The sequence below is a fragment of the Helianthus annuus genome, chromosome 8, assembly GCF_002127325.2.
Source record: "Helianthus annuus cultivar XRQ/B chromosome 8, HanXRQr2.0-SUNRISE, whole genome shotgun sequence".
NCBI lineage: Eukaryota > Viridiplantae > Streptophyta > Magnoliopsida > Asterales > Asteraceae > Helianthus > Helianthus annuus.
This window is the reverse complement of record NC_035440.2, coordinates 97,107,710-97,133,723: the sequence shown is the minus strand read 5'-3', so window position 1 is coordinate 97,133,723 and position 26,014 is coordinate 97,107,710. Positions and strand designations below refer to the sequence as shown.

Genomic DNA, 26,014 nt, shown 5'->3' with positions numbered 1-26,014 from the left:
CCTCGATTATATGACGAAATATGAAATATCTACTGGTAAAATCTCAAATCTGAGATAAAATCTCAATCTGAGATAAAATCTCAATCCAGATGCTTCAATATGGTGAACTGATGATGGTGAAGTGATGATGTATTCGAGAAGATGATGAAATCGATTGTAATTGATGAATTCTTGATAGATTCAGGTTGAGAAATGTTGAGATACTTGGATGTAATAAGAGTTTGGAGAGGACGTGAAAGTTTTATTAAATGTAATTTAATTTTTGTTTGAAGTCCGATAGTAAATGGAAGCAGGTAAGCGGGTTTTTTAAAGTTGTTTGGTATTTACAAAATTGCCCTATGTTCACATTGGTTCTCGTGGTTCTCGTAATAAGGGTGGTTCCCGCATGAACCCTACCCTATATATATATATGGTGAGGTTCCTGTAAAAAGGGCATTTTTCATGAGAAGTATGAGAAGGTATAGAAATTGACATGTAGGCATCATGTTTTTAACTTAGCCATGATGTTTTGGTAAGAAAAACACCAAACATAACAATTTAAAACACAATGCAATGAATTATATGTATGAAATTTAAGACACAACTAAAACACACTAACTAACACTTAAAATACAATACTTGATGTTCTTGGCATGATGTTTTATGTTTTAAGCCTAGAATTTATTGCATCGTGTCTTAAATTGTTATCTTTGATGTTTTTCTTGCCAAAACATGATGGCTAAGTCCAAAACATAATGGCTTCATGTCAATTCCTATGACTTCTCACATTTCTCACGAAAATTGACCTTTTTACAAAATCCTATATATATATATATATATATATATATAAATGTAACAACGTTATTTATGAAAAATATTTAACAAAGCTTTGGGAGTTTTTTTAAAAATAAAAGTTGATATTACACATTTATCCCAAATCTATTTGATCTTACTTTTAATTCAAAAGTTTTCATCTATTGCAATTTAACCTTACAACTTTTTTACTTTCAACTTTGGTCCCCTACACTTTTCATATTCCGCAGATTTTTCGTTTCAAATTTTGCAAGTTAACACGACGTAATGTGTGTGTGGTTCAGTGTTTTAACGTTTCGTTTTACGCTTCGTACTAGATTTTGCGAGTTAGCACAGCTCAACGTGCCTGTGTGGTTCAACGTTTTTACGTCTCTACTTTTTTCCCGTTTGACAGGTTCGTTACAACGCTCGAGGTCCTAACTCAACTTAATTATTATTTTTTATGTTTTACATTACAGTCTAATTTATTCGCATTAACACAATATAACTTCAGTATTGGTTGTCGCTGGTGGTGATATAACATTGACGCTATTCAGCATAGTTTTACGCTCCCACCGTATTGCGGCGAATGGTAAATTCAAATTTATTTTATTTAATTTTTTAGTTATATTACCAAAATTGTTGTTTTTGTTGTTGAAATTTTAAGCGATGCGGATACCCGTAGGATCGCCCCAATCCAGTAACCCGCATCTCACCGGATCACAAAATCTCGAGACTAACGTCAACGCGATCTCTCTCGAACAATCCTGACCCTTCATCGCTTCTCCTTTAACCTGCAAACCCTCCGAACACTCTAGAACCCCCAAACTTTCTTCACATATAAAACCTTCTCAATAACTCCACCACATTCATCATATTCCGCATCAATCCACCAACAAATCTCCTAACAATTCGCGTATTTTCAACCAATTTCAACCAACAATGGATGAAGATTTCGATATTCCAGCAGCCGACGAGATGAACGACGGTTTCATGGACGATATTGAAGCTCCGGTGACTTTAAAAGTCGGAGAAGAGGAGGAGATCGGAAATCAAGGGCTGAAGAAGAAGCTGTTGAAGGAAGGTGAAGGTTGGGATACTCCTGACAGTGGTGATGAAGTTGAAGGTAAACATTTTTAGGGTTTTGAGCTTGAAACGATAGTTAATTATGATGACTGTGAGTTTGATTTGGGGTTTTTTTTTGACAGTTCATTATACGGGAACTTTGGTTGATGGCACGAAGTTTGATTCTAGCAGGGATAGAGGAGAGCCGTTTAAGTTTACTCTTGGTCAAGGTGAGGGGCTTTTTTTTTTGTGCTGTTTGTTGTGTTTGTTTTGAATTTGTTTGGGGTTTAAATCCTGTGTGGTGAAGTTTCTAGCGTATTTATCCTTCTTAAGCAACTTAAGTACAAATACAAAGTGCTAAATACAAATATTAAATTAAAAAATGATTTTTTTCAGTTATTACCTAATACTTCAAGTTAAATAGGGAGATATATAATCACTAAATGGTAAGAGTAGGATTTATGTGTATATATATGTTTTTATTTAGTCGAGCCAGAGGTCACACTCGAAGCGGCCTCTCTACATGTTACCGTCCTCAGAACATGCTTTGGCTTTGCTATTGGTGGGATTTGCTAATTATGATGATGATGATATGTTTTTATTTAGGACCTTTAGTTAAAAAAAAATAAACATTTATAAAAAAGATAATTGAAAGATTGGAACATAAAGTGTTAAGTATTAGTGGAACTAGTTTATAGACCCATGTATTACATAGGTTTTAGGATACACACATGGAGTTGATCGAGTTATTTGGGGAAATAAATGTGTTTTCCGTTTATATAAACTTGAATGAGTTTTTTTTTTTAAATAAATATATTATTATTGAGGTTGGTTGCGTTTGAAGGACATAACCATTACAGGTTTTAAATTATTTTTTATATTTCATATTATTTCTCGCATCACATCATAAATATAAATTTTAATATAAATACATATAACCCTAAGAGTTAATAGCCAAAATGGTCCCTGAGGTTTGCTCACTTTTGCCACTTTAGTCCAAAACCCAAAATTTTTAAATCTGGGTCCTTGAGGTTTGCATTTTGTTGCCATTTTAGTCCAAATTTCAAAAACCTCTTTTTTTTTACTGTTGCAACCAGCCTATTTTGTCCTTTTGCGCAGGGGTATTCTGGGTTCTTGATCTCAGTTTGTTATAATAACTCATAAAAATGACCAAAATACCTCTGCACAAAAGGATAAAATAGGCTGGTTGCAACAGTCAAAAAGGGACTTTTTGAAATTTGGACTAAAATGGCAATAAAATGCAAACCTCAGGGACCCAGATTTAAAAATTTTGGATTTTGGACTAAAGTGGCAAAAGTGAGCAAACCTCAGGGACCATTTTGGCTATTAACTCTAACCCTAATATGAACTATACATACGGACTTAAAGAAAATATAACATTATTCATTTTAAATATTTTAAATGATGCATTTACGAAGTAAGAATTTTGTTTTTGAATACAAAATACATAGTATATTTTATTTCAAACTAATATTTTCTTATTTTATTAAGTGTTATCAAAGTAGAAGATGGAATGTAATTAGTTCATGATCTAAGATTATAGATATTAAACATATATATATTGTTTATACTTATCTTTAACATCTGCGAAAACGATAATAACATATTATAAACATAATAAGGTTTTAAATTTTTGGTTATGTCAAATAGTGATGGGTGTATTAATTTTTGGTTATTACATCTTCTTTTGATAAATATGTCTATTTATTAAAGTAGAGATATTATATTAAAGTATGGGTAAGTAGATAACTAATATTAATTATTAAGAATTAAGAATATTCAATAGATATAATTATGAATATAAGATTATTTCTAATATATATTAAATTCAATAATTTAATAGTTTTTATAATAATTTACTTATTATTTATTATATAGTTGAGGTAGCATAATAAATTGCCACATGACATTTTGGTGAAATACTTTTTATAAGAGAATGCCATTTGGTATTAAAGTTACCCTTTTATTAGTATTAGATGTTTGAGAAACTTGGTTATTGTTAAGAACACAATACCTTTAGTGTTGTTGCTTTCTATGAGTTCCAAGAACAATTATCAAATTATAAGCATCTTGTAAAGGTTGCTGGCGATTAATTGGGATTAATTAGATTGAAATTTTATACGTAATTTTTCAAACTTACCACAGTTTTTTTAGAATTATATATATATATATATTTAAACTTATTAATAGGGTTGGATTAATAAGTATAATTTTCAAATATTTCAAAGATTTTGACCAAAATTTGATCAACGTTGAATGCCTTTGACCGCTTACCATATATATGTCCAGCTAGGTGAAATTTAATCGCTAAACTACCGATTTTGCAACTCTGCTTGCTTATAAGCAGCTGCATTTCACGCTTACTGATTTATGTTGATTGTATTTTTAGAAAAAGCTTTTTTATATTGATGAGTAATCAGATGCTTAGCTAAAGTAATGATCTTGATCATCCGAGATCACGGTTATGATCTTATAATAACCAACATTATAACTCATGTTTGCTGACAACAGGGCAAGTAATCAAGGGATGGGATTTGGGTATCAAGACCATGAAGAAGGGCGAAAACGCACTTTTCACCATTCCCGCTGATCTAGCTTACGGTGAAGCTGGTTCGCCCCCGACAATCCCTCCCAATGCCACTCTCCAGTTTGACGTTGAATTGCTCTCATGGGTTAGCGTCAGAGACATTTGCATGGATGGTGGTATTTTCAAAAAGATCGTAAAGGAAGGCGAGAAGTGGGAGAACCCTAAGGACCTTGATGAGGTTTTAGGTACTTTTTAATCCCTTTTCATGATTTTGCTTCTTGATTCTATGCTCATGTTATAAACATGCATTTATGTGATATATTTTTTTTTTTTAAATGAATGCAGTGAATTACGAGGTTCGACTTGAGGATGGCACTCTAGTTGCAAAATCCGACGGCGTAGAGTTCGCGGTACCAGATGGTAATTTACGCTGAATATTTTCTTGTGGGTTTAGAAAAATTTTAAATTGTTGCCTAAGCAGTTAAATGGTAGAACTAAGAAGAAAGGTACTGGTATCGGGAAAATCGGTTAAATAATATCGATACCAGTATTTTGACCGATATTGGGACCAATAACCGATATATCACTGATATCAACTGCATAGAGTGTTGCTGATGTTTTTGTGTTTAATCAGGCCATTTCTGTTCTGCATTGTCTAAGGCTGTAAAAACAATGAAGAAAGGGGAAAAAGTCATCCTTACGGTCAAACCAGAATGTAAGTGTTTCGTTACGAGATTTTCGAAGAATTTTTGGGTTATATGACATGAAAATGGCGATTCGAATATAATTCTGTGATTTGTAGATGGATTCGGGGAGAAGGGAAAACCGGCTTCTGGAGACGAAGCTGCAATCCCCGCGAACGCTACGCTGCAAATTACGCTCGAACTTGTATCATGGAAGGTGGTGTCGAATGTTACGGATGACAAGAAAGTCGTCAAGAAAATCTTGAAAGGAGGAGAAGGATATGAACGACCGAATGAAGGAGCCGTTGTTCAAGGTCAGCAACAGTTTATATTTACATGATTCTTTATGTCAGTTCTGTTTACAATCTGTTTATCGTATTTGTCGTATGATGTCTAAAATTGCTTGTTGTTATGATGAACAGTGAAATTGATTGGTAAGCTACAAGATGGTACCGTGTTCATCAAAAAAGGTCATGATGATTCCGAGCCTTTCGAGTTCAAGGCAGATGAAGGTATATGCATTGTTTAAAGTCTGTTTCTTTAGTTATGTAATTTGTTTTTCGGTAATGACCGTTTTGGTATTAACTGAAACAGAGCAAGTGATTGATGGATTGGATCGAGCTGTTTTGACAATGAAGAAAGGGGAAGTAGCTCTTCTGACAGTTGCACCAGAATATGCCTTTGGTTCTACCGGTTCTGAGCAAGAATTAGCGGTGGTTCCCCCTAATGCTACCGTTACTTATGAAATTGAGCTTGTCTCTTTCGTTAAGGTATGTGTGTTTTGGTTGAATCCAAATTTAACTGTGTTTTTTTAGAACTAGGGCTGCAAACAAATTGAATGTTCAGCGAACAGTTCGTGAACCGTTCAGCGGGAAGTTCGTTTTGTTCGTTCGTTAGTTAAATGAAAGAATCTGAACAAAAGTCGTTTTCGTTCATTTATGTTCGTTAACGTGTTCATTTGTGTTCTTAATTTCTTTATTTTATTTAAATACTTCAAAATTCCGACAAATAAAATATTTAACAAGTACGAGCGTAACATATATTTTGTTCATGAACGCTTGTTTGTGTTCGTTTGTTCTCATTTGTGTTCATGAACATTGGTTTGTGTTCATGAATGTTCATTCGTGTTCGTCGCCTAAATTTAACAAATGAACATGAACACATTCTACACGTTCATTTTCTTAATGAACGAACACGAATAGAAGATCTCGTTCGGTTAGTATTATTCATAAACAGTTCGTGAACACATATATATCCTTAACAAACGAACACGAACACGAACACGGTCCTTTTCGAGTTCGGTCGGTTCGTTTGCAGCTCTATTCCGAACCTTCTATAATTTGGTTTCATTGTTTATATGATGTTAACTTTCTTTTCGTTCAGGACAAAGAATCATGGGACATGACCACGACCCAAGAGAAGATCGAGGCTGCCGGCAAAAAGAAAGAAGAAGGAAACGCGTTCTTCAAAGCCGGTAAATATAAGAAAGCAGTGAAGCGGTATGAGAAGGTGAGATCCAATGTTCAACTTTCTAAAAGAGTAAAATGTCATTTATGTCCCTGAGGTTTGGTCAGTTTTGTGATTTTCGTCCAAAGGTTTAGTTTTCCGTATCTAGATCCAAAAGGTTTATCTTGCCATTTTCATCCGGCTCGTTAACTCCATCCATTTTTCTCCATTAAGTCAAGGCTATTTCCGTCTTTTTAGTTAACTTAAAGGGCAATTCGGTCTTTTTAACTTAGGTACAAGCATTTAGTATGTACAAGTATTCAAAAGACTGAATTGCCTTTAAGTTAACAACGAAGACGAAAATAGAACTGACTTAACGGAGAAATAGATGGAGTTAACGAGCTGGGTGAGAATGGCAAGATTTCAAACCTTTTGGATCCGGATGTGAAAAAACAAACCTTTGGACGAAAGTCGCAAAACTGGCCAAACCTCAGGGACGAAAACAACATTTTACTCTTCAACCATCGTTTTAATCATGCGAATCTTTTCTATGTCGTCGGCTAAATCTACTTTTGAATCGCAGGCTGCTAAGTACATCGAGTACGATACTAATTTTGAAGAAGAGGAGAAGAAACAAGCAAAAGCGTTGAAGATTACTTGCAACCTTAATAATGCAGCATGTCAACTGAAACTCAAAGAGTACAAACAGGCTGAAAAGCTTTGCACCAAGGTTAGATACAAAGTATAAATCGCCATCTATTGGCGATTAACGGTCTAATGTTTTCTTACCGTTACTAATATTTATGTGTTGTTTACACAGGTATTGGAACTTGAGAGTACGAATGTGAAGGCTTTGTACCGGAGGGCTCAAGCATACATAAACGTCGCGGATCTGGATCTTGCAGAGCTTGACATTAAAAAAGCACTCGAGATCGACCCAAATAACAAGTGGGAACCTTTTTTAATGGGCTTTAATATCTATTAAATTGATTGAATATGCAAATTATTAATGTGTTTTTTTTTGTTCTTGTTGGACAATTAGGGATGTGAAACTTGAATACAAAGTACTGAAGGAGAAGATAAAAGAATACAACAAAAAGGATGCTAAATTTTATGGAAATATGTTTGCCAAGATGACTAAATCATCATCCAATGTGAGCCATCTTTCTGCAATTTTTTATGTTTTTAAATATATGTAATTTTTAGGTGTGGTTATTGATATTTTGTTTAATTTGTGCAGAAAGCAAAGGAGGCAGAACCAATGAGCATAGACAGCAAGGCTTAGCATGAATATGAAAGAAATGTGTGATTGTAGGGGGGCATAAGAGTGTTATGGGATTTTTTGTGGTCAAGTGCTCTTATTAAGTTATGCTGTGTGTTGACTTGACAATGGTGTTCTTTTTCTCTGTCACTTAGAATTGAAACTGTTAATCTAATTGTATTGGTTCTGTTAAACCATATAGAGGTAAATGTTTGTTTTTCTTGCAAATTGTGTTGGTTTGAATGTCATATTTTTTGAACAAACTATATATATTTAGACAAAAAAAACAGGGTCAGCAAGAAACTATAATAAAATTACATCTTCAAAAATACTGAAATCATATTACCTCTTCCAGTTAAGGCTATGAAACTCAAATTCTAAGGGTTACAGAATTACATCTTGAATATTGAATATTGATAAGGCTATGAAACTGATATCTCCGGTTAAGATGATAAACGGATATCTTCTGTTAAGACGAAAGGCTATGACCTATGGGTTGGTGGTCTATTGGCAAAGGCAAAAGTCTTTAAACACTTTGGGAGGGGAAGATCTTGGGTTTAAGTCCCACAAACAACAGGGAATAAAAGAAACTTACCGTTAAAAGAAAATACGAAAGGCTATGAGACTGATCCATATTTGACCCAAGTGACTTGATCCCCTCTTAAATATCCAGATAGAAAATTTGTAACTTTCTAGTTCCATGAATCTATCTCAAACACATCGATCAACAACATGAATCTATCTTTTTTGATAGGCATATACCTGATTAGTGGCGGAGCTTGAACGAAAACTCGGTGGGGGCCGGACTCTAAAATCCAAATTGGTGGGGGTCGGACTCTTAAACGATAAAATTTTTTACACTAAAAAAATCGGAAATTTTCGGTAAAATTAACACTACAAGCGAAAAATCAGTGGGGGCCAAGGCATCTCTGGCCCCATTAAAGCTGTGCCCCTGGACTTGATGATCCTTTCCGATCCATTAATAGACGATAGGGAACCTCTTGGTGGTTAAGGAGTGTGTTCCACAACCAAAAGGTTTTGAGTTCAAATCCTGCAAGGTACATGTATTGGTATACATATTCTTGTAGTGAGCTTAGATCAAGAAGATGCATTAAAATTGACATCATTATGCCTACTAATTGAGTTCCAAACGCCAGTTAACCTGGATTTCGCTCATCTTGTTGAAATTCTTTTAGCTAATACGATTAAACCAATAAGCAAAAATCGGTACAAGGTGCATAACAATAACTATTTCAGGCAAGTTTTCATCAGTTTTTCGTTCTTGTAGACAATGGCCCAGTAGTAAAATTGAGTGTCTACAACAAGTTTTGGTGCTTAGAAAGACAATAATGCATATGACTTGTACTCATGTTTTTAAGATACTACATTTCTTGTTATTTGAACAAGATTTTCTCTGGCTGTTTTTGTTGCTGACCAAGTCTTCAAACAGGTGTCCCACATCGGCTGTAAAGGAAAATGAAAGTCGTTATATAAGCTGGATAGAGAGTTAAACAAACACGACCTTACTTGAACAGGATCTGTTCTATAGGCTTGTACCTCTGTATTCTTGATTCCTAAGAAGACAGAAACCCATGTCTAGTTGATGAGCCGTGACCATGTAACCAGAGCGTGATTAACAGAGCTCATGGTCTTGAACATGGTTCAGTAGAGGATCGTTGTCAGCCCATTTCTTGGGACCTGGCATGGTTACATGGTTGTCTGACAGACAACAATTTCTTTTTTTTAATGTGTTCAACGAGATGGTCATTCGACGTCACAAAAAACCCCTGTCCGTTTCACCTTAAGTTTCAATTTTTTTTTACATAAATATAATACTTTTTTTTTAATGTGTTCAACGAGATGGTCATTCGACGTCACAAAAAACCCCTGTCCATTTCACCTTAAGTTTCAATTTTTTTTACATAAATATAATACTTTATAAATAGTTAGGTTTTAAGGTTTGACAAAACAAATATCAGTCAGTTTAAGTTATAAGTTATAAAATAAGGTGTGAGATGGAACACATTTTTTAAATATAGTTAAACGTGTTGGCGTTTCAACCTAACCCAATTAGACGAAACCCAAACCTAAAAGTTTTATGTTAGATTGGCCCTTGTTGTATCATAAATTCACATTATTGCTGACAATGAAGGCGAGTCAAATGTTTATGGCACTAAAAAACCCATCCACCGGACGGGTATACAACTAGTTCTAATGATTTGAGCAAGATTTTCTTTTGGAGCCTAAAATATGTGGGTTCAAGACAGATTCATGAGGCAAGAGAAGACCTCAATATAATGTGTTTACTTGTCGTTTTTGTTGTTAAGCAAGTCTACAAACGGTTTTGTCCGATTGTCTAGCCATGCAAATGGAAACCAGTTTATAACCTCGATAGAGAGAGAAACGTGCACTACCTTACTTGAACAGGATCTGTTATATAGGCTCGTACCTCTATATTCAGAGCTCATAGTCTTGACCATGGCTCTGTATTCATAAGTCCTGAGATGGTTACATGGTTGTCTGACAGATAACAAATACTTCTTTTTTTCTGCCTACTTAGAGACGCAAAGCTAGCGTTCGACGACATCTTTGAAAGAGATAAAGGTTTTTACTTCATGATCACACGCGCACAGTCTATTTACTGTTTATAACTCACTGGTTGAATGTATCATGATCATTTGTGAAGCTGAAAAACGAATACATCGGTATAAACAAAGGTACGATATATATATGAATGGAAATTTAATAAAAAAAATGATATCATAACTGTCTCGATTAGCGTACAATGAATATAATCCTACAAAGTACAAAGCTCAATTCCTCCAACACTAATCTTACCAACAGATCGACAATATGTATTCCACAAGCCCGATGAATCTCTTTTGATAGGGATATACTTGATCAGAGCTTCGAATGAAAATTCGGTGGGGGCTGGACTCTAAAATCTAAATTGGTGGGGGTCGGACCCTTAAAAAATCAATTTTTTTACACTAAAAAAATCGGAAACTTTTAGTAAAATTAACACTACAAGCGAAAAATCAGTGGGGGCCAAGAGATCTCCAGCCCCATTAAAGCTTTGCCCCTGGACCTGATGATCCTTTCCGATCCATTAATAGACGACAGGGAACATCTTGGTGGTTAAGGAGTGTGCTCCACAACCAAAAGGTTGAGAGTTCAAATCCTTCAAGGTGCATGTATTGGTATACGTATTCTTGTAGTGAGCTTAGATCAAGAGGATGCATTAAAATTGACATCATTAGGGGAGTGGGGGTGGGAGCGTGATGGCTTCGCATCACTCGTTATTTTTTTTGCACACCGCCGCGACCTATTCCACCACGCGTGGATTAAATAACGCGTTGAACTGATCACGCGTTGAACATAGATGAATTTGAACGTTGGGCTTCCATTTTTGACCGTTTTGTAACGGTAAACTTAATAAAAAAAAACCTTTTAAGCCTTTTATATATACTCTTCTCCATTTTTAAACATTTCACCCACACCAAAACACAAACACATTTCACACAATCTACATCTTTTTCAAATGGAGTTTCCTACGGATTCAACGTTTCCGATGGATAGCGATACCGATACCAAGTCGTCTTCCGACAATAATGAGACGCTAAAATATTTTGTGTCGGTGTATAATGAACTTGATACTAGTTCATTCCGCCCAAAGAAGGAGATGGTAGACCGTGATCGTATATGTGCCAACGAAGTGTTAATGAACGATTATTTTGTGGAGAATCCGCTCTACAATGCCGAAACGTTTAGAGATCGTTTTCGTTTACCAAAACAATTATTTTTAAAGATTGTTGGAGACATCGAAGCAAGCGAGGAATGGTTTCAAGAACGTTACGATGCGAGGGGCAAACCAAGTTTCACGCAGATACAAAAATACCCGTCCGCCATTCGCCAACTAGCGACAGGTAACCCTCCCGATCAATATGATGAATATCTAGCTATGGCGTCTAGAACTTCCCGTGAATGTCTGTAATTTTTTTGCAACGCGGTCATTAAGTTGTATGGTAAAGAGTTTTTACGTAAACCGACGAGCCACGACATCTCACGTATTTACCCTTCATGGTCTGTTTTTGTGAAAGCTCTTTCATTTCCTGTCGAGGCTAAAGAAATCGTGTTAAAAAATTGCAAGAATCGGCAAGAAAAGATATTGAGAGAGCTTTTGGTGTTTTAAAGGGTAGATGGGGTATACTACACCAACCGGTTCGTGCGATGAACAAGAAATCCATACATAGCATAGTATATGCATGTATCATATTGCACAATATGATAATCAAAAAAGACGGACGTGCAATATCTCCGGATTGGGTGTCGGATCCTCCTACACAAGTTTAAGTTCCACAAAATATCCAACAAGCTTGCGTGATGAAGAAACGCACTTTCGGTTGAGATACGATTTAATCGAACTAGTAGGTTTGGAGTTTCATGAGTCGGACGAGGAGTAGAGTTTGTTTAGTATTTTTTTTAATTGTTGCCTAAAATATTTCTAGTGTGTTAAATTGAACTAGTATGTTTTAATTTTAATGAAATTTATAATTTTAGTGTTTTATTGTTAATTTCTAATTTAAAAAAAATTAAAAAAATTTGTGAGTGATGGAATTCCATCACTAGTGATGACCACCGCCACTAAAAAATGCTTGTGAGTGATAGAATAGTGGCTGATGACATGGCGAGACTCGATTGGATGCTTGTGAGTGATAGAATTCCATCACTTGTGATCACCCCACTCCCCTTATGCCTACTAATTGAGTTCCAAACGCGAGTGAACCTGGAGTTCGCTCATCTTGTTGAAATTCTTTTAGCTAATAAGATTAAACCAAAAAGCAAAAATCGGTACAAGGTGCATAACAATAACTATTTCGGGCAAGTTTTCATCAGCTTTTTCGTTCTTGTAGACAATGGCCCAGTAGTAAAATTGAGTGTACAACAAGTTTTGGTGTTTGGAAAGAAAATAATGCATATGACTTTGTACTCATGTTTTTAAGATACTACATTTCTTGTTATTTGAACAAGATTTTCTCTGGCTGTTTTTGTTGCTGACCAAGTCTTCAAACAGTTATGTCCCACATCGACTGTAAAGGAAAATGGAAGTTGTTATATAAGCTGGATAGAGAGTCAGACAAGCACGACCTTACTTGAACAGGATCTGTTCTATAGGCTCGTACCTCTATATTCTTGATTCCTAAGAAGACAGAAACCCATATCTGGTTGATGAGCCGTGACCATGTAACCAGAGCGTGATTAACAGAGCTCATGGTCTTGACCATGGTTCGGTAGAGGATTGTCACACCCCAACCGATGGCGGAAACATCGGGATGAGACGAAGTGTGTAAAGATTGCTAGAGACGTCATAACACTATGTGACAATATTTAATTAAATTCAAATTTCATTTCAAAACTATTTTTTATACAAATTCAAAAGGAAATAACAACATGGTTTCAACACAAATTCAAAAGGAAATAACAACATGGTTTCAATGAATGACATAACAACAAAAGATAGATAAATTTAGGTGTGTATCTAGTCCACCCTAAACTTGTTTCATCAATCATCCATACTTCAATAATCAACCTACAACATGTATTAAAATAGAGTTTCAATGCAAAGGCAAAGAGCGAGTATACAAGTTTGTTTACATAGCATAATAGAATAAAAACTCATATCCAACATGAACATAATAAAATAGATTAAAATAAAGTTTCAATGCAAAGGCAAAGAGCGAGTATACAAGTTTGTTTACATAGCATAATAGAATAAAAACTCATATCCAACATGAACATAATAAAAATAGTTTCAGCCATGCTAGTTTACGCAGTCCAAGTGATAGCCCAAGTTTTCAATGCGTTAAAGTACCTAACCCAAAGTTTCACGGGAGGTTAACATGTCTCCTCCTAACAATACCCCTCGACTACAAATGGGGGGGGGGGGGGAGGTGCATTACCCCTATAGCGCTACTATTGTTAAGGCGGAACCACACACAGGGATTAAACGTTCACATAGCACAAAATAGTCTCAAGTATCACAAGTTTCATGTTTCACGTTTAAATGGATAGAGCATGTTTTAAATAAGTTTCAAGTGTCACGTGCGTTTAATATAGAATACATGTTGCACCCAAAGTGTTTAAAAGTAAAAATGGGTTCGAGTATACTCACAGTGGTTGCAAGTTTTCCCACTTGAAATCCCGCGAGCGAGTTTGGTGGATGGATTAAGTTGGAGCACCTAGTCCTTCTACACAAGGAAACGTAGGTGTGTGAGTTTGGCGTATAACGGAAGATTATAAATTTGGAGTTTAACATAACATAAAGTATGATATCAAAATAATCATCTTTAACTTATACTCTTATATGACACTACGTAACCACTAGGGTTATATTGTATTTCATGGGTAGTAAGCCCATTAGAATCATATTTGGAGTGTTAAGTCTTAGATGTCATTCTACTACTTTAACATATAAACACAAGTTTAATATTAAAGGTTCGAATGTGTGTATATATATATTTAAGTATTACATATTATTAAGTTCAATATTTCAAGTAGGAGGTAGAAGATTAAGATCTTCGTTTAGGCACCTCGAGTCATTCATGAATGTCATGTATGGGGTAGGAAGAACATGCTTCTATTTAGGGACCCCTTGAATGTTCACCACTTCTCTTGATGTAAAGACAACCAAGGAGGGTCACGAACTAGGGTTAATACAAGTATGTAAATAATCTAAGCTAAAAGAAATCATCAAATCATGTGAGGATTTTATGTTGGAACAACCCAAGTTGTTCCACAATCACTCATTCATCAAAGTCTAAGCTTGACATGACTTGTGGGTTAAATACCCTAACAAAACAGAAAGTTTATGAGGTTTAATCCTCTGATTTAAGTGTCTCAACCATGTTTTTAAGCTTAACCAACCATAAGAGGGGTTGTAAGCATTAGGACATTGGTGTGAGATGTGCTAGACACAAGTTAGATGAAGTTTAAACAAGTATGTAACAAAACAGAAAGTTTTTGGTCAATTTCAGAGCAATTCCAGGTCTGATTTCTCCAAGGAGAAGTCAAGGAATCAAACTCCATGATTAACCAAGCAAGTAGGAAGAAGAATCAAGTAATTTCGTTAAGAAATGAGCAAGTTATACCAAGTTTAGTGCAAGAGTGTGAATTTGTCCGAAAATGCAGATTCTTGCTGGAACTTGAGAGTGTTTTTGAGAGATTTGAGTGTGATGAAAGTGTCCAAGTGCTTGGAGGACCTTGGGTACTTATATAAGAGTGATTAGGGTTGATTAGAGGGGTTAACAAGAGCCAAAACTCGGTTTAAACAAGGAAATCCCGCTCAAACACGAAGCTGGTCGCGACTGTCCACCTTTCTGCAGACCTGGGGGTCCACGCGGCCCGCCTGGGATATCCAGGCAAGTTAACGCGGGCCGCGAGCCCTTTTTGGTTCCGGGTTAAAGTTTCATTTATTACAATTTAGCCCCTATAGTTGTGTAATTGATATTTTTAAGGTATTTAAGGGCCATATTTGCCATAAAGGCATAGTTTAAGATATGATTAAGTATGAGGAGTATAAACCAAGTATAATCAAGCGTATAAGTATCAATTCAAGTGTCGTTCTCGTTTAAAACACGATCCATGCATAAGTTTAGATTAATTACAAGTTTCGCACATAGTTTCCAAGAATCACGATTAAACATAGATTGATTCACCAAATCGAACATATGAGCATACATAGAATGCGTATAACATAGATGTAACAAAATATAAGCTTCATTAATGATCCAAGTCTCGGTTTGACAATGATTACAAGGAAAGGAACGATTACAAGAACACAAAGTTTCCAAAAATAGAAATACGAACAAGACTTTCTATGAATGGAAAGTACAAAAGAGCAGGGCATTACAGTCTCCCCTCCTTTAGGAAATTTCGTCCCGAAATTTAGGAAGATGTAGGGAAAAGATGAGGATACTTTGACTTCTTAGACGCGTTGGAGTGACGAGAAGACATCTAAGATTCAAAAGAACGAATAGGTGAGACTTGGTCATAATGTTTGTTTAAGGAAACGAAATTGATCACATAGCATAAAGGTTCAACTTGATTTACATAGCATAAAAGGTTCAATTTGATTCAAATAGCATAAAAGGTTCAATTTGATTTACATAGCATAAAAGTTTAAACGTTTCATATAGCATAGTCATGAATTCCACATAGCATATCATGAATAAACGAAGGCATTGTAAATTTAGTTTGTTCACGAGGGATTATTATTGTTTGTGATTGCGATAACGTGCGAAATGATTAAAACGACATTTGGAAATGAATGAACGTTCAAGTATGAAATCACATATAAATTGAGATACATAAAAGAGAGGCTCAATAAAACATTGGATTGTTTCGGGTAGAGAAACGTCGACTATTTCAAAGTGGGTCGAAAGTTCTTTCGAATTAGAGATATTGTGCTTTGGCCTATAAGTAAGATACTCTCGTCGAGAAGCGATTAACGGTATCTTACCCTTCCGGTTACTACACATCTCTAAATGATTGAAACATTCGGGACTTTGGCGAGAATAAAAATCGAGGAATGGGACTTAATTGACGAGATGCGGGTTTCACCCCTAACTTGACGATTTCGTACCCTAAATGTGGTTGGTACTCGTCGATCAAAATAAAATTTTGACACTTTGACGAGGGTCCACTAGATTTGAAATGGAAAGTACCATTAAGTTGTGGATGTCACTCCTAGCTTAATGGTGGAATTTCGTGCAAAATAGATTAAAGGTAGAATGAGAGTCGTTTACCAAGTTGCGGGTTTCACGCCTATTTTGGTAAATTCTTCTCGTTGGTGTTACAAGAGCATAAAAATAGCATAAGTGTATTTGTGTTAGCCTTAGGAAAGGCACATAAATTTAATCAACAAGAAGTATAGCTAGGAAGCATGCATGGTAGAGTACAAAAGTTTTAAACAACAAATAAGAGGAAAAATTCCTAGAACTATAGATTAGGGCAAAAGCATGGCAATTTTTCCTAATTCCCTATAGTTATGGCTCTGATACCAATCTGTCACACCCCAACCGATGGCGGAAACATCGGGATGAGACGAAGTGTGTAAAGATTGCTAGAGACGTCATAACACTATGTGACAATATTTAATTAAATTCAAATTTCATTTCAAAACTAAATCTCATACAAATTCAAAAGGAAATAACAACATGGTTTCAACGAATGACATAACAACAAAAGATAGATAAATTTAGGTGTGTATCTAGTCCACCCTAAACTTGTTTCATCAATCATCCATACTTCAATAATCAACCTGCAACATGTATTAAAATAGAGTTTCAATGCAAAGGCAAAGAGCGAGTATACAAGTTTATTTACATAGCATAATAGAATAAAAACTCATATCCAACATGAACGTAATAAAATAGTTTCAGCCATGCTAGTTTACGCAGTCCAAGTGATAGCCCAAGTTTCCAATGCGTTAAAGTACCTAACCCAAAGTTTCACGGGAGGTTAACATGTCTCATCCTAACAATACCCCTCGACTACAAATGGGGGAGGTGCATTACCCCTATAGCGCTACTATTGTTAAGGCGGAACTACACACAGGGATTAAACGTTCACATAGCACAAAATAGTCTCAAGTATCACAATTTTCATGTTTCATGTTTAAATGGATAGAGCATGTTTCAAATAAGTTTCAAGTGTCACGTGCATTTAATATAGAATACATGTTGCACCCAAAGTGTTTAAAAGTAAAAATGGGTTCGAGTATACTCACGGTGGTTGCAAGCTTTCCCACTTGAAATCCCGCGAGCGAGTTTGGTGGATGGATTAAGTTGGAGCACCTAGTCCTTCTACACAAGGAAACGTAGGTGTGTGAGTTTGGCGTATAACGGAAGATTATAAATTTGGAGTTTAACATAACATAAAGTATGATATCAAAATAATCATCTTTAACTTATACTCTTATATGACACTACATAACCACTAGGGTTATATTTATTTCATGGGTAGTAAGCCCATTAGAATCATATTTGGAGTGTTAAGTCTTAGATGTCATTCTACTACTTTAACATATAAACACAAGTTTAATATTAAAGGTTCGAATGTGTGTATATATATATTTAAGTATTACATATTATTAAGTTCAATATTTCAAGTAGGAGGTAGAAGATTAAGATCTTCGTTTAGGCACCTCGAGTCATTCATGAATGTCATGTATGGGGTAGGAAGAACATGCTTCCATTTAGGGACCCCTTGAATGTTCACCACTTCTCTTGATGTAAAGACAACCAAGGAGGGTCACGAACTAGGGTTAATACAAGTATGTAAATAATCTAAGCTAAAAGAAATCATCAAATCATGTGAGGATTTTATGTTGGAACAACCCAAGTTGTTCCACAATCACTCATTCATCAAAGTCTAAGCTTGACATGACTTGTGGGTTAAATACCCTAACAAAACAGAAAGTTTATGAGGTTTAATCCTCTGATTTAAGTGTCTCAGCCATGTTTTTAAGCTTAACCAACCATAAGAGGGGTTGTAAGCATTAGGACATTGGTGTGAGATGTGTTAGACACAAGTTAGATGAAGTTTAAACAAGTATGTAACAAAACAGAAAGTTTTTGGTCAATTTCAGAGCAATTCCAGGTCTGATTTCTCCAAGGAGAAGTCAAGGAATCAAACTCCATGATTAACCAAGCAAGTAGGAAGAAGAATCAAGTAATTCGTTAAGAAATGAGCAAGTTATACCAAGTTTAGTGCAAGAGTGTGAATCTGTCCGAAAATGCAGATTCTTGCTGGAACTTGAGAGTGTTTTTGAGAGATTTGAGTGTGATGAAAGTGTCCAAATGCTTGGAGGACCTTGGGTACTTATAGAAGAGTGATTAGGGTTGATTAGAGGGGTTAACAAGAGCCAAAACTCGGTTTAAACAAGGAAATCCCGCTCAAACACGAAGCTGGTCGCGACTGTCCACCTTTCTGCAGACCTGGGGGTCCACGCGGCCCGCCTGGGATATCCAGGCAAGTTAACGCGGGCCGCGAGCCCTTTGTGGTTCCGGGTTAAAGTTTCATTTATTACAATTTAGCCCCTATAGTTGTGTAATTGATATTTTTAAGGTATTTAAGGGCCATATTTGCCATAAAGGCATAGTTTAAGATACGATTAAGTATGAGGAGTATAAACCAAGTATAATCAAGCGTATAAGTATTAATTCAAGTGTCGTTCTCGTTCAAAACACGATCCATGCATAAGTTTAGATTAATTACAAGTTTCGCACATAGTTTCCAAGAATCACGATTAAACATAGATTGATTCACCAAATCGAACATACGAGCATACATAGAATGCGTATAACATAGATGTAACAAAATATAAGCTTCATTAATGATCCAAGTCTCGGTTTGACAATGATTACAAGGAAAGGAACGATTACAAGAACACAAAGTTTCCAAAAATAGAAATACGAACAAGACTTTCTATGAATGGAAAGTACAAAAGAGCAGGGTGTTACAAGGATCGTTGTCAGCTCATATCATGAGTTCTGATATGGTTACATGGTTGTCTGACAGACAACAATTTCTTTTTTTTATTGTGTAACGAGACGAGATGGTCATTTGACGTTATGCCTGAACCAGATCTTTTTGTATTCTTTGCGCATGTAGTCTGGCTAGCTTCTATTCACCAATTTAGTAAATAAATATCAAGAACTACATAATCATTTAACCTTGTCTAAAGTCCCCATTGAAACTGAAATGATGCCACCTGCTAAATCCATCATGTCTTCGAGTTTTGCCAAACGCGAAAATGAAAATTCAATTCAACACAACTCAAAAATCTATTAGACACAAAAACCCCTATCCGTTTCACCTTAAGTTCCAATTTTTTTTACATAAATATAATACTTTATAAATAGTTAGGTTTTAAGCTTTGACAAAAGAAATATCAGTCAGTTTAAGTTATAAATTATAAAATAAGTGTTGGTAATCGAACATGCGAATCACAGGTTTTAATATAAAGAATTGAGAATCGAGAATAATAAACTTGCTTGTATTGAATGAAAAGTGATGATTACAATTGATATACATGAACCCTATATATACTATACGAATAGGTGCGATTGAACAGTTGCGTCTCCTCTTGAATCGATGTGCCTCTTGCTTGAAACGTCGTGTCTGTTGCTTCCTGTTTTGTTGGCGCCGATCTGAAGGGGTGTGTCCCCAGGAGATGTCGTTCCATCCAATATGTAGGTTTTAATCTTTCACTTTGTCGCATCCGGTCCTCGCACTTACTAACTAATCTAATTATGACATAAACTAACTATCTACTAATTACAGAACGACCCCTATACCTATATTTAGTTTAAAACACCAATACTCCCCTGTAAACTAAATATAGTTTAACATAGGTCTTGAACTTGCTCGACTTGCAGTAGCATTGGTTCCTCTTCCAATGCGAGATTGGCTTCTTGTTGCGTGTCTTTCTCCTTTTCTTTCCACTTGGTGCAATCTCTTGCAAAATGACCAAGTTCTCCACAATCATAACATATGAACTTGCTCTTGTCTTGGTTTCTTGGACCCATATCTTTTCCTTGTTCTCTTCCTCATTTGAAAGATCCTTGTCCTTTACTTTTGCCATAATTTTGAACACCACGACCTTTTCCATGATGCAAACTTTCAAATTGGTTATCTGCACGTGCCATCATGAGTCCTCCTTGATTATTATCTTCTTGCTTGTCTTGACTTTTGAGACGTTCTTCAAAAGCTATTATTCTTCTCACTGCTTCTTCAAATGGCATTTTGTCTATTTCCGAATATTGTTCGATATTTGCCACGATGGGTAGGAACTTCTTTGGAACGGAAATGAGTAATTTCCTTACTAGTTTCTTGTCTTTGATAGTGGTACCGAGAGTTTTAAATTTGGCTTTTATACCACTCAACTTGCTTGCGAAACTACTTACTGTTTCGTTCTCATCCATCTTTAAGACTTCTAGTTCGCTCCTCAAAGTTTGTAGACGTGCTTTCTGAACCATATCTGCTCCGAGATAACGAACTTTGATTGCATCCCATACTTCCTTTGCTTTTTCGTATTGCGCAACTTGCATCAAAACATCTTCTGGTAACGTTTGGAAGATAAGTGCTTTCGTTGTGTGCGCCTTTTTTTCGTTTATCCCTTCCGTTGAAAAAACTGTTTCCCAAAGACTATATGCCTTCAAGATTGTTTCCGTCATAACTGCCCATTGGGTGTAATTTGCCTCTTTCAATTTTGGGCATTGAAGAGATACATTCCCTTGCTCGTGGAGTGACGTTGACGCACTTCCTTCTTTTTCTGTCATGCCTCCTTTCTTTCTCCCCTTGCTTTTCTTGCCTATCTTGCTTGTGATCGGATGATCCTTTTCTTGACCGTGTAGATCAAATTTCTTACTTAGTACTTGCGTCTGGCCAACTTGCTAACCAGGTTCTTGCGTTTCTGACCGACTTGCTAATCAGATTTTGTACCCTGACCCACTTGCTAATCAGGTTCTGACCGACTTGCTGATCAGATTCTTGCTAACTTGCTATTTTGAACCAAACGATCCGGAACTTGCTATTTGAACCAAGAATCGGTTTGACTTGCTAGAACCGCTACGGGTTCGATTTCTTGCTATACGTATCGTTTATGATTCAAAAATTGACTTGCTTACTTTAAAAACATGCTAATGATCCCCTTTTTCAACATACAAAAAACTTGATTTCCTTTTTTTTTTGAACACTAGTTTCACCCACAATTATTTTGCCTTATAATTTTCTTTAAGAAAACATGTGCATGCCTTTTTTTTTAATTGATTTCAAACACGCAGTATTGTTTCATTATACCATGTTCTTTACTCTTCCCAAGGCAAAACTAAAACACATTCTTTTCTTGTGGATCAACTAAATCGAGAAAAAAAAAAGAAAAAACCGTACTTACGAAATCGAAACACGGTTCTCTGATTCAAACGGCAACCCCGATTATCGTTTCTTGCTCGTAATCTTGCACTGAGATTTTACTTTCTTGCTACCTGGATCGATTAACCTGGCTCTGATACCACTGTTGGTAATCGAACATGTGAATCACAGGTTTTAATATAAAGAATTGAGAATCGAGAATAATAAACTTGCTTGTATTGAATGAAAAGTGATGATTACAATTGACATACATGAACCCTATATATACTATACGAATAGGTGCGATTGAACAGTTGCGTCTCCTCTTGAATCGATGTGCCTCTTGCTTGAAACGTCGTGTCTGTTGCTTCCTGTTTTGTTGGCGCCGATCTGAAGGGGTGTGTCCCCAGGAGATGTCGTTCCATCCAATATGTAGGTTTTAATCTTTCACTTTGTCGCATCCGGTCCTCGCACTTACTAACTAATCTAATTATGACATAAACTAACTATCTACTAATTACAGAACGACCCCTATACCTATATTTAGTTTAAAACACCAATAATAAGGTGTGAGATGGAACACATTTTTTAAATATAAATGTGCTGAACGATTAAAACCACGAAAACATGACCCATATAGGTAAACGTGTTGGCGTTTCAACCTAACCCAATTAGACGAAACCCAAACCTAAAAGTTTTATGTTAGATTGGCCCGTGTTGTATCATAAATTCACATTATTGCTGACAATGAAAGCGTGTCAAATGCTTATGGCACTAAAAAACCCATCCACCGGACGGGTATACAACTAGTTCTAATGATTTGAGCAAGATTTTCTTTTGGAGCCTACAAATATGTGGGTTCAAGACAGATTCATGAGGCAAGAGAAGACCTCAATATAATGTGTTTACTTGTCGTTTTTGTTGTTAAGCAAGTCTACAAACGGTTTTGTCCGATTGTCTAGCCATGCAAATGGAAACCAGTTTATAACCTCGATAGAGAGAGAAACGTGCACTACCTTACTTGAACAGGATCTGTTATATAGGCTCGTACCTCTATATTCAGAGCTCATAGTCTTGACCATGGCTCTGTATTCATAAGTCCTGAGATGGTTACATGGTTGTCTGACAGATAACAAATACTTCTTTTTTTCTGCCTACTTAGAGACTCAAAGCTAGCGTTCGACGACATCTTTGAAAGAGATAAAGGTTTTTACTTCATGATCACACGCGCACAGTCTATTTACTGTTTATAACTCACTGGCTGAATATATCATGATCATTTGAGTAGCTGAAAAACGAACCAACTATACATCGGTATAAACAAAGGTACAATATATATGTATATATGAATGGAAATTTAATAAAAATGATATCATAACTGTCTCGATTAGTGAACAATGAATATAATCCTACAAAGTACAAAGCTCAATTCCTCCAACACTAATCCTACTAACAGATAGCAAATAAAGACTATCTTCTGTCGAGTCAGATGTTTGACGGGTCATTAACCATGGTACCAAAGGGCTTGTAGCCTAACGGTATCAAGGTGTTGGAAGGTGTCCCTGCCTGTGAGGTTGAGGGATCTAGTCCCATGATGGACAACTGTGTACATTTAGGAGTATGATTAAAGAATGTGTGTTAACCGTTCAAAAAAATAAATAAAATAAAACAATGTTCCTAGGCTCATAGCCAAATATTTGTTCTACTTGGGGATCTTGGAGTCAAACTGGCCTGAGCCTAGACCAGTTCTTGTACCCGAACCAAAACCAAAACCTGCAACCGTTGTCACAATCGTTAACCATGGTCACATGAACGATATTATATATGCGTATGAAGTAGCAACTCTTTGATTTTACCTTGGAGGATTATCACAATGAGAAAGAGAACAGTGATCATCATAGCAAAAATACTCATGTATGATGATGCTGATGATGACGGTGGAGGTGCTGTTTGTAGTCGAGCTGATCTCGCTTTCTTCAAAGATTTTAGCCGTTCAATCCTTGCACGTTTCTTCATAACCATCTCGGAAATCTCTTTAACCAATCGCAAATCGCTTGTACTCAAAGATGGACCTTTACGGGGCCGGGGCGGTTTAGAAGCCCTTTTTGAGTTTTTAACCTTTTGTTTTTCTTTTGAGTGTGTCTTCCCTATAAGTGGCATATTTTCCCTCTTTTCGCCTTCGAGTTTATTGTTAACTAACGATTCTATGTCGCTGCTGTTTTCAGCATCATCCAACCCGTTGAAACTCAAGGTTAAACCTAGTGATCTAAGCATGTTCTTGACACTTTTGTCATCTGTCACCTGCTCGTTTCCCAGGTCCTCTTGGCATTCGCTTTGGTTGCTCTCGATGTCAACGATGGCTTCTCTATCTTTCGCCATCTTATTACAGTTTTGATAAATCTAGAAATCTTTAAACCTTGTAACAATCCCTCAGTTCTCTAGTTTCTGCAAAAATCATGTTAACAACCACACTTCAGTTTTCTCAAATGGGATTCAGTTACATTACAATTTATGGATATTTCAATTAAAATAACTCAAAAGAACTGAAAAGCTATATAGATGAACAATACTTTTTATATATATAATTTATATGAAATATTTATTAGGAACTTTCTGCGCTATGTGTCACAGTTCTATGAACCCAAGGTTTTTTCTACCCCTTCTCTTATTTCACCTCTTCATATTTAGTACTATTGGTTTTCTGGTGCCAAAGGCCGTGGACCTACTCAGTCGAGTTCAAAGGGTCATGCATAGTAATGTTATGACCCCGAGATCGATGGATGTAGTTTTTAAAAGACTTAGTTTTGCTATTCAAAAAGGGGTAGCGGCGCAGCTTATTGCCCGTTTACCAACTATCTCGATGTAAATTCATAAGTTTAATAAAGGGTGCTACTTTCTACACTCCCCTAATTACTTTTTACACCCCTCCTCTCACATACTTACAGGTGGGGCCCGCGTGGGACTGACAGTTTTCCTCTCACAAGGGGGGTATAATCAGGAGGGGGGGGGGGAGGGTGTGTTTAGAATCAGCCTTAATAAAAGGATGACTGATAGATAAATATATTTTCATTATTCAATTCATGTAATACTTTGGTTTCTAACCTATATATATTTAATTTAATTTTCTCAAGCAAAATTCCTTTACCTATAGCAACATTTCATAAATCATAATTGCAAGTTATGGATATTTCAATATTAACAACTTATTCATCATCAATATATAGCTAGGATTTCATTCAATCTGGCAAAACATAAATAACAAATGAAATATGAAACAGAAAATTAACAGAAGAAGGAGCGTATTACCGGAACGATCGCACACCGTCAAGGAATGTTAAATTTAAACGCGTTGTTTTAAAGATTGATGAACAAATGATACCCCCCCAAGTATATATGAATATATATGAATAAATATGTTTGTTGATTCCAAGTAAACTTTTGTGAAAATGAAATTTAAAAATGAAAGAAACAATTTGCGCCGGATTATTGTCGTGGGATTGAAAATGACAGCGGCATATTTGCGCCGGATTATTGTCGTGGGATTGAAAATGACAGCGGCATATTTGCATATTCCATGAAGGTTCTTCGAGCAGGGATGGTTTCACACGTACTTTAGGTTCAATGAATAAAGCCAATCTTCATTCAAACGCGGGATGTTTTTTTATATTTCTTTAAGATTTGATAATGTGGAAAAATCATAATATTGATAAGAAACCAAAGAGAAAATAGATAAACTAAATTTTTATTATTTAACATTACAATATATAGATGAACATAGATATAAACCCTAAAGCCTATAAGTAATAGGTCGGTCCTAAATGTCTGGTTTATAACACCCTCCCCCAGACATTTAGAATTATACACAGTTTAACAACGTACTTCAGGATGATGTTAAATAGGTACTTCAGGACCTGAACAAATAAACTGATACTACTGGATCAGCTATGCTGCCTCATTAAAAACCTTACTAAGAAAACCCAGTGGGACAAAACTTAGTTAAGGGAAAAAGAGTACAGTGTGTATAATTCTCCCTCTGAATTCAACAAACATCTTTCAATCTACGAAGACCGATCTTGTGTGATAGCTGCTCGAAACTGCTTCTAGGTAAAGATTTCGTGAACAGGTCAGCTAGATTTTCACTTGACTTAATCTGGCGAACATCAATTTCCCCTTCTTTTTGCAAGTCACATGTTGACAAAAATTTTGGTGAGATGTGCTTTGTTCGATCACCCTTGATATAACCTTCTCTGATCTGAGCTATGCAAGCATCATTGTCTTCATAAATAATTGTCGGCTCCTTCTTGATCTGTTCTAATCCGCATGCTT

At 35.9% G+C, this 26,014-nt stretch overlaps 3 protein-coding genes and 2 non-coding genes across 5 annotated transcripts; 3 read left to right on the top strand and 2 right to left on the bottom strand.

The window, feature by feature from the left end:
- The first annotated feature begins 1,545 nt into the window (after nt 1–1,545).
- Nucleotides 1,546–8,002, top strand: LOC110873507 (peptidyl-prolyl cis-trans isomerase FKBP62). Its single transcript, XM_022122446.2, has 13 exons — nt 1,546–1,897; nt 1,980–2,066; nt 4,369–4,629; nt 4,730–4,804; nt 5,019–5,099; nt 5,187–5,381; nt 5,490–5,579; nt 5,662–5,837; nt 6,451–6,576; nt 7,097–7,243; nt 7,334–7,461; nt 7,556–7,667; nt 7,754–8,002. Exons 1-13 carry the CDS (start codon nt 1,714–1,716, stop codon nt 7,796–7,798), a joined length of 1,707 nt encoding a protein of 568 aa, XP_021978138.1. The 5' UTR covers nt 1,546–1,713; the 3' UTR covers nt 7,799–8,002.
- Nucleotides 8,003–9,291: 1,289 nt separating this feature from the next.
- On the top strand, nt 9,292–9,503 carry LOC118481621. The gene has a single exon (XR_004865830.1). It is a non-coding gene; the product is annotated as a small nucleolar RNA U3 (small nucleolar RNA).
- Nucleotides 9,504–12,917: 3,414 nt separating this feature from the next.
- LOC118481622 lies at nt 12,918–13,119 on the top strand. Its single transcript, XR_004865831.1, has one exon. It is a non-coding gene; the product is annotated as a small nucleolar RNA U3 (small nucleolar RNA).
- A 7,266-nt stretch (nt 13,120–20,385) lies between these two features.
- LOC110870418 lies at nt 20,386–21,117 on the bottom strand. Its single transcript, XM_022119600.1, has one exon. The coding sequence runs from the start codon at nt 21,115–21,117 to the stop codon at nt 20,386–20,388; it is 732 nt and encodes a 243-aa protein (XP_021975292.1).
- A 1,924-nt stretch (nt 21,118–23,041) lies between these two features.
- On the bottom strand, nt 23,042–24,128 carry LOC110873506. Its single transcript, XM_022122445.2, has 2 exons — nt 23,545–24,128; nt 23,042–23,461 (listed from the first exon to the last, which is right to left on the bottom strand). The coding sequence occupies exons 1-2, from the start codon at nt 24,065–24,067 to the stop codon at nt 23,391–23,393; spliced, it is 594 nt and encodes a 197-aa protein (XP_021978137.1). The 5' UTR covers nt 24,068–24,128; the 3' UTR covers nt 23,042–23,390.
- Between the last annotated feature and the right edge of the window lie 1,886 nt (nt 24,129–26,014).

Excerpts from the sequence above, each read along its gene's own strand:
- LOC110873507 (XM_022122446.2), top strand. The coding sequence starts at position 1,714 with ATGGATGAAGATTTCGATATTCCAGCAGCCGACGAGATGAACGACGGT. Across the intron at positions 5,580-5,661 it reads CGAGTTCAAGGCAGATGAAG|AGCAAGTGATTGATGGATTG; the intron begins GTATATGCATTG and ends TAACTGAAACAG. Across the intron at positions 6,577-7,096 it reads CAGTGAAGCGGTATGAGAAG|GCTGCTAAGTACATCGAGTA; the intron begins GTGAGATCCAAT and ends TTTGAATCGCAG.
- LOC110873506 (XM_022122445.2), bottom strand. The coding sequence starts at position 24,067 with ATGGCGAAAGATAGAGAAGCCATCGTTGACATCGAGAGCAACCAAAGC. Across the intron at positions 23,462-23,544 it reads CATTGTGATAATCCTCCAAG|GTTTTGGTTTTGGTTCGGGT; the intron begins GTAAAATCAAAG and ends CAACGGTTGCAG.
- LOC110870418 (XM_022119600.1), bottom strand. The coding sequence starts at position 21,117 with ATGACAGAAAAAGAAGGAAGTGCGTCAACGTCACTCCACGAGCAAGGG.